The sequence below is a fragment of the Volvox carteri genome, assembly GCF_000143455.1.
Source record: "Volvox carteri f. nagariensis unplaced genomic scaffold VOLCAscaffold_5, whole genome shotgun sequence".
Taxonomy (NCBI): domain Eukaryota; kingdom Viridiplantae; phylum Chlorophyta; class Chlorophyceae; order Chlamydomonadales; family Volvocaceae; genus Volvox; species Volvox carteri.
The window spans coordinates 2,383,727-2,391,565 of NW_003307548.1; the positions used below are offsets into that span (position 1 = coordinate 2,383,727).

The 7,839-nt window shown below is 53.8% G+C and overlaps 2 protein-coding genes across 2 annotated transcripts in view; both read right to left on the reverse strand.

Annotated features, from left to right (window-relative positions):
- VOLCADRAFT_103382 (uncharacterized protein) overlaps nt 1-4,311 on the reverse strand; it is a gene marked incomplete at its 3' end in the record, with an annotated part of 8,413 nt that extends 4,102 nt beyond the window's left edge. Inside the window, exons 1-7 of the mRNA XM_002947246.1 lie at nt 4,210-4,311; nt 3,998-4,080; nt 3,820-3,910; nt 1,240-1,301; nt 538-764; nt 382-446; nt 66-142 (exon numbers count right to left, since the gene is read on the reverse strand). Coding sequence (XP_002947292.1) covers nt 66-142; nt 382-446; nt 538-764; nt 1,240-1,301; nt 3,820-3,910; nt 3,998-4,080; nt 4,210-4,230 — 626 coding nt within the window. The 5' untranslated portion in view covers nt 4,231-4,311. The remainder of the gene's footprint in view (nt 1-65; nt 143-381; nt 447-537; nt 765-1,239; nt 1,302-3,819; nt 3,911-3,997; nt 4,081-4,209) is intronic.
- Nucleotides 4,312-6,195: 1,884 nt separating this feature from the next.
- The window catches only part of VOLCADRAFT_56598 (uncharacterized protein), a gene marked incomplete at both ends in the record, with an annotated part of 9,539 nt that continues 7,895 nt past the window's right edge, over nt 6,196-7,839 (reverse strand). Inside the window, 4 exons of the mRNA XM_002947247.1 lie at nt 6,196-6,279; nt 6,693-6,771; nt 7,237-7,335; nt 7,663-7,817. Of these exons, the coding sequence (XP_002947293.1) occupies nt 6,196-6,279; nt 6,693-6,771; nt 7,237-7,335; nt 7,663-7,817 (417 nt within the window). The remainder of the gene's footprint in view (nt 6,280-6,692; nt 6,772-7,236; nt 7,336-7,662; nt 7,818-7,839) is intronic.

Sequence of the window (7,839 nt, forward strand, 5' to 3'; positions counted from 1 at the left end):
GGTTCCCGGACATCACGGCATCCCGCTCCGATACCATCCTTTCCATCACGCAGCACGCCACGCACGTCATTGAGGCGGCTGTCGCCACCACCCTGTAGCGCCCAAGTAGCGCGATCAGCGGCGGAAGGCGCCGCCGCCGTGGCTGCACGGGCGCCGCCGTACAGTGAGGACGTGCCGTCGCCGCCAGCTGTGAGCCTTTTCGGCGACTTGGCGACTTCTCCAGCGACGGCAACAGCAGCGGTGTCGTACGACTGCCGGATACACCAGGCCGCCCTCCTCCCCCTCCTGGGGCAGCAGGTTCGACTACCCCCACCCCCCACCCCCATCTACTGGCCCCCCACACACCCCGCAGCAATCGACCACCTCCCTCCCAGCCCCCACCTGCCGTATCGTGTTATCGTCCGCGTGTGCTGTAAACCCCGCGATGCCCTCTGAGCCCGCGGGCACTGCCGTCACCGTCGTGGCGGCGGCGGCGTGGCGACGGCGGCGGCAGCGCTGACGTCATGGCTTGGTACTCCATCACCGACCGTCCCGAACCTGTGGCTTCAAAGGAGTACAAGTCATCGCCACCACCGCCGGCAGCGGCGGCGACGGCGGCGGTGCCGCCAGTAGCGTCGCCACCGGCGGAGCTGTAGCTGGCCTGTGCATTGCCGACGGAACCGGATTTTGGCGTGGACGAATCCGGTGTGCAACTGGGCTCCACGCCAGGCGGTGGCGGCGAAGGGGCTGTCGGTGGCGCCAATACTGCTTGTGGCGACCGCGTCCTGCCAGGTGCAACGCGGCGGCGGCGGCAGCGGTGCCGTCGGCGGCAGGTCCCGCCGTACTTGCCTCTGCTCGACGGCTTCGCGTTGGAATGCTTGAACTGGGGCCTGTTCCTAATGACTAATAGCTCCTGCTGCTGCTGCTGCTGCTGCTGCGCTAAGGCCTGCCGTTGCAGCTCTAAGGAAGTCGGTCGCTGTATCAATAGCTCTTGGCACTTCCGCCATCATGGTGAGCAGATGAGCTCGTGATGAGCAGATTACGTCAATCGCCCGCTGTGCTCGTAAGCAAAGATGAAGCAACAGCCTTCATGATAACTTGATATGTTGTTTGCAAGGGCTTGCACTTAGGGACCTTGCTTCCGGAAACGTAACCAGGGGCAGCGGAACGGGTGTTGGACGTGATAATGCAGTAACACGCAGTTATAATATAAAAATGGAGAAGGATAACTGTCGACAACGTCAGCTCGCCGATCTGCACCTTACCAACAACACCTGGATTTGCAGCTGTTGCGTCACTTTAACGGACGCCGTACAACCTAGCTGGGCCGCAAGCAGAGTCGGCAAATCCGATTTGCCAAATCGGCTTCTACGGTGGTGGCCATACTTTCGGTCAGTAAACGTAAAGCACTTTTTGGCGCCTTCTGGCACCGAAAAAGGGCAGCATTATATGCGCTGCTCGTTCCATACACATTGCAGGCCGGTCGTTTAAGGGCTCTGCAGGATAGCCACGTGGAACAAATCCCTGATATAAGAAGTTCAAAATTGACCAACTCAAGTGGCAGCTGCAAGCACAGACGCTAAAGTTGTGATAATTCATCAATGATAACTGTTGCATAATTGTGTAGAGGTGGTCGTGGCAGTTTTTTTACAAAGTCAAACACAGAGTTTAAGTCCAGCGCGCGGCCCTACATGCCGCAGTAGAGGCCGCAAGCAACGTCTTCTGGTCAAATGTTCGTCATTAGGGACCCGCAGCCGGGGCCTTAAGCCGAATTTTGGCTGCGGGTACTGTGGGGGCAAACTGCTGTCTTGCCTCCTTAAAATCATTCGTGCATGTAATCGACTGATTATCTTACGTGCTTGAGGCCTTTAAGAGTAAGGTCCGAGACCTTCTCTTAAGACAGTCTCCGCCACCCAGGATTTCATCCATGTCGTCCTCATGCTCTTCCGTACGCCGTCCAATCTTTCATTTTGAAACAGCCTTGATAGCTTGTGTCTACTTTGCAGGTAGGGCGCAAGGCGGCATGGTTCAGCGATTGCTAATAACGGCAAACTGTCACGACGGTTGTTGTCTTTTGGGAACCTTCATGGAATTGCACTTGCTATACTTATAAACATGTCAGCAAAACGCATCGGCACATTTCATGCCAACTAACGGACTTACCGTGCAGGATACACTCCGTCGTCGGACTACTGTTAAGCTCTAGGCTCGGTTGCCTAACGGTCAGATGCCGGTCCGTTCAGTTCTAACACTGTTGTTATTAACTAATACCTGTTTGTATCGGCTGTCGTTGATAACAGGTTAAACTAATACTGATATTAGTTCTTGGCGGCTTGCGACTACTGCTAGTCGAGTTCGCCATCCAATTGCCGCACTGCTGCGGAAGTCCATACCGGCGTATGGGCGGGGGCTTTACCTGCGTAAAGCTGGAACCTGCGTTCCTGGTTCGTATGCTTCACCGGGCGAGAGTAGTTCCTGTGAACTATGGTCAACCGAACATCGCACCGCCCAGTCGTACTGGGCACTTATCGGCGCGAGACCCAAGTGGTTGCTACAACGACTATTTATTCGTTCCACTTGTCTCAACCGGTATCTTTCGATACCACCATCTATGGTTGTGTCATCCAATTAAAAGAATCCAAAAAAGAAGCAAAAATAGGTGATAGCTAATCGTCCATCGGTGACCGCTCCCGTGAACATAGAAGGGGTGATGTACCCCAACAGGATCCCAACCTTTCCGTGGTACTCGCAGAGTTGCGAAACCCCGATGCCGGCCCCAAGAGTCAACAACTGCATAAATAAATAACTCGAGAGGAGCAAGTGCATTAGAGCGGGCAGAACTCCGGCAACAATCCGGAACAGCCCTCATTTTTCTGTACTCCACTACAAAAACGTACTTGAAGTAGAGGGGGTTTTGCACTCAAAATGGTGGTTTTGGACTGGAAACTAAGGGAACCTGTTAGCGCTCCAATAACTTTCCGGAGATAGTTCACAACTTTCCTGTGGAATCCCCCTGTTATACTCTCTGATACGCAAGCAGGATCGCTGTTGAGGCGGTGCAGGCGCTGGAAAACGGACATGCGGACTGGGGAGCAGGCTGCAAGAGAACGGGTGGACTGACAGCCGTGTATTGTTACAGACAACAGCAAATGCCGACCAAGTAATTCAGTTCCCTACAGATGTGTAATGGAAACGTTATTAGCAGAACCAATGTGGCCTACAGAGTGGATCCAAAATAAACTGCTGAGGCTAAAAGCTACACCGTTAGCATTCTAACGGTAACCGTTGCAGTCTTGCAGACCGCCAGTACTGCATACCAAGCTTCCTTCCCAAATAGACAAGCCGCTGTCACCTGCAGACTATTTTAACCTATTATCCATCCCTCAATGCATGATTCCTCCTCCCACTCTCCTCTACATGATCCTGTCGCCCGGTTTCGGCCCGCTCACGAAACGTCTCGCTGAAGATAAAGAAGGTATATACGCATGTCCAGCTACGCCGTCATTTATTTAAAATCTTCCTTTAAATATTAGAGATGATGTTGATAAGCCAATCCAAAGACCAGTCGCAGTCGCCGTAACGGTCGCGCACGAGGGCGCTGGGCCCCGTGCGCAACCGTATAAAAATTGGGGTATATATTTCTTGCCAGGTAAACAAATGAATTTTGGCGCAGACGTTGAGGAATGCCGCTAAGGCCTTATTGCGGAGAACCCTCCATCCAATTGCGGAAGACGCCTACTTGGTGGTTGCGAATACGCTGCAAGAACCAGGGAAGTGGTATATAACCAACGTGTTTAGCAATCGCAAGACAGTATGCTCATTTTGATCCTTTGAGCTTACCGAGGTGAAGTATTGCTTAAATTGGTTGTCATACTTCTGTGCAACCTTGCCACTGACTTGCTCATCATCATAGTAGCTCACATTGCTTGTCCTGTGTCAGAATACCAAGCAAGATTAAATAACTTTGCAAGTCGCTGACCAAACTTAGTTGTCATGGATTACGTTAGTGTTCACTCACTCGGGGTCAACCGCGGGGATTCGAGCGCACATGGTGAGGAATGCACAGCTCGCATAAGCCATGGGAATCGCCAGAACATAGGCCTGGAAGCAACCAGGCAGGAGGCACAGACGATTCAGAAGCGGAAGGTACGCCACTGGTCACAGAACGACCGGCCATTGCGCTAGTGAAAATGTTGCAACATTTACTGTAAGACGCGGTCATTTACTTACATCGAGTGGGAACTTGAACATCTTCGGTTGGCCTTGGTGAGGGGTTGTTAACTGTTGATATGGGGGCTTTGTCTCGCCGGCGTAGATATTCAAATGCAGCTTGTTCAATGAACTTAAAGATTATGACTTAGATATGTCCACCACAGCTTTTTATGTGCTTTGCTCTCCATGCCATCCCGTTGTACAGCGTACCGCAACCGTCCTGAGTTGTCCTTTGTCCCGGAACTTAGGCACCAGTCCAGCTTAATGCTGAAATCCAAGCACCAGCGCTGTCTTAGGACTTGCAATTTTTATCCAACAGCCACGATTTATCACATAGCTTTCGGAACAGGAGGATTAAAGGTACAGGTACAAGGACAGGTACACGGACACTGGCGGAAGGTAGGTCTTAGTCGCTTTTATATATTGTTAAGCCTCCTGTCGGGATTCGTTCGCGTTCATATGTATAATCATTTTCAAGTTGTTATTATGGGTATCGCTTTATAGCGTTCTAAGCCCTAGTTGATTGCATTGCACGCGCAGCAAGTGCTCAGCGTAAGCTTGGCATTATCCTAGCTTACAAACCATTTATTGTATTAGAATTAATTATAGCTAAATTTATAAATGTTTATGTGATTGACGGACAACCAGTATGCTATAATCCAGTATTCCTGGTTAAGTAATAATCTTAGTCATGTAGGGGTCGGACTGAAATGCTATAAATTTCCATGGAGAATAAATGGCGAGCAAAATCCCATATTTATAGCCTGGTGGGATGACACATATGAATTGGATGTTCCAACGGAGCGTTCCTTAGCCGTCAGGTAGCGCATCAGCGTGTGGTTTGTTTAGATGCTCTTTCGGATTCCCACAGATGCTGACTTGGACGTCTTCAGACTTCAGGTGTCTCGAGATGTCGATTTACTTCCGATTTACATAACCAGCATCGATACGCACCAACACCCCGGGCATGCCGTGCGGCATTGCAAACATACCCCACACTGCATGCCACATGAGTTTCTAGACAACCCTAATTTAGACGTCCCAGGAACGGATACTAGCTCCGACCCCGCCTAACCTCCTCTACTCCAGAAAAACTCTACAGCTCGCACAGCTTCCTCTTGAGGGGCACCGTAACGCACAGAATGGCCCGACTGTGGTCAGCCCTAGGAGGCTGCGACATCGCTGCCAGTCCCGGCTACCCGAAGTAAGTAATGGGATGTGGGCCTAACCCACCTAACCCCTGTGTGGGCACAACGGTCTCCCCGCGTAGCCCTCATCAGTAGCGCATCATCATGGATCCTAACACCTCAGTAACATGCAGAAGACACGGTTGGGTTGCACATGACCTATTGCACATATGAACAACCTCATGCCCACCTCCGTCACGCTCCTCTGGACCTAACCCGCTCACAACACCTCACGTGTTCTTGGGAACGCCTTCCCCCGGCAGGCACGCACGTCCACACACTCCACACAGACTCGACTCAGATCATTAGAATGTACATACACACAGTCACCTCTCTCCACCTCTTCCATAACAACCCCCACCCCGCCCCACCCCCGGTTCTGTGCACAAAGCGAGGGGAACTAAGGGGAGGCCCCCCCGAGGTTGCCCCGCCAGAAACCACAATCCATCTCTTTCCAGGAGAGCTCCTTACGGAGCCACGCCACCAACGATCGATAAGCACAGATGCATGTAACGCTCAGCCCTCATTCAGCTGTGGAAACGCCGCATCGTCTGGAGAGAGCATCCTGTTGATGGCAGCGAAGACAGCAGCTCCTCTCAACTTGTGCCCAACTTCTACTTTTGAAGCACCCAAGGAATGGGAGACGCCCCAGGACCCCCAGGACCCTCGTAATGCGTCCCCACCTCCGACCTCCGACAAGCAACTTCCAGCAAGATGCAACTTACAATCAGTCAAGAGCACTCCTATGCACGACGCACACGTAGGAGCGGTCAGGCCCCGTCAGCACAATCCCTCCGCTTCCCTCCCCTCCCCTCCCTCATTTCTTCTTCTTGGCATCCGCCTGCGCATGGAACGCCTTGGCCTTCTCCTTCTTCAGCCGCTCCTTCTCCGCCTTGGTCATCTGCAACCGCGAGGCCGCGGGGCGGCAGACCGAAGCCATGCGGACAAAGCAAATTGGTTCAAAACAACACTAGCGCAAAATGCGGCGCACGTGGCCACTTCTTTCCTAACCACACATGATTGTACGCAGGTACCTCTCAAACAACAAAACTGTTCGTGACCACCTGACCCCCACGAGGACCTAGAATCGGACAGAGACGGCATAGAGTCATAAGTCCGGAAGCGTCTTGAACTCGGAAGAACTTCTTTTTATTCATAGCCTGGGCAGCCATCCCGGGCAGCCCAGGTGCCCAAGACCATTCCGAAGCACCGCCCTGTTTAGGTCGCCCCTAGGCGCCCAGACCTTGTCTTGGACGTTATCCCCCCCTTGTGTGCGACCCCCCATGAGCGACCGGGCCCACCGTTCCGTCTTACCTTGGACTTGGCCTTGATGTTGTCCTTCTCAATCTCCTTCACCTTGGCCTCCTTCTCCTGCATCTTGACTGCCTCATCCCTGCAACCCCAAGCCCAAACACACAAACACACACACACACGGTGCCCACAAGGGGGGCGAACCTCCTGGTCAGTAACCTCCCTCAGCAACCAGAAAGGCACACACATGATCAGGCGCATCTTATGAAGGAGAAACTCTCGAAAGAGGGATCAAACGTAAACTGGCATGAACCCGCTTTTATAATAGATTGTAAGGTTAGGGGGGTGAACCCATGGCCTGGAATTTATAACCAGTACCATGGTAAGAAAGGATCTAGGGAGGTGGCTTCTGCCTGTACCAACTCAGGTCACAAGCGGCGGGTCACACTCTTTTCCCCCAGCATTAGCTAATGCCCCCTGAAGCTCACTGCCGTAGGCCGACTCCCTTCCCGCTCTGTCCGCCTGCCTGTCTTGCCGGCGGCCCCCTCCCCCTGGCGGCACCATTCGCCCGAGCCCACCTGCCCTGGGGGGACCCCACGGCACTCACTCGTTTTTAGACAGGTAGTACTCGTAGTCGCCCTGGTAGTCCTGCAGCTTGCGGCCCTCCACCAGCAGCACCCGGGTGGCGATTTGCCGCAGGAAGTACCTGAGCACCCCGGCCGGGTAGGGCCCGGACAGGTAGTAGGGTGTGTAGGAAGGTTGGTGGGAAAGGGAGGAACGAGGCGACCACATGGACGAAAACACGCACACAGAGACACATGGGTATGCCATCCGGGCCACTTCCCTCCCCGCGGCGCAATTCATTAAAACACGCTCACAAACAGGCAGCGGAAGCGGAACTGCGCAGGCAGGCAGAAGCTAGCACGGCCTGGCCCAGGCCTCCGTCCCGTCCTCCCCGTCCGGTCCGCCGCCCCAGCGCCCCCATGCGGCCCATGTGGGGTTATCCACCTCAGGACCCACCCCACCCACCCACCTGTCGTGGCTGACCGCAATCACTGCCCCCTGGAACTCCCGAATGGCCTCCTCCAGCATCTCCTTCGAGGGGATGTCCAGGTGGTTGGTGGGCTCGTCCAGCACCAGCAGGGTGCCCCGGGTGCACATGAACTTGGCCAGAGCCAGACGGGCCTTCTCACCGCCACTCAGCACACGA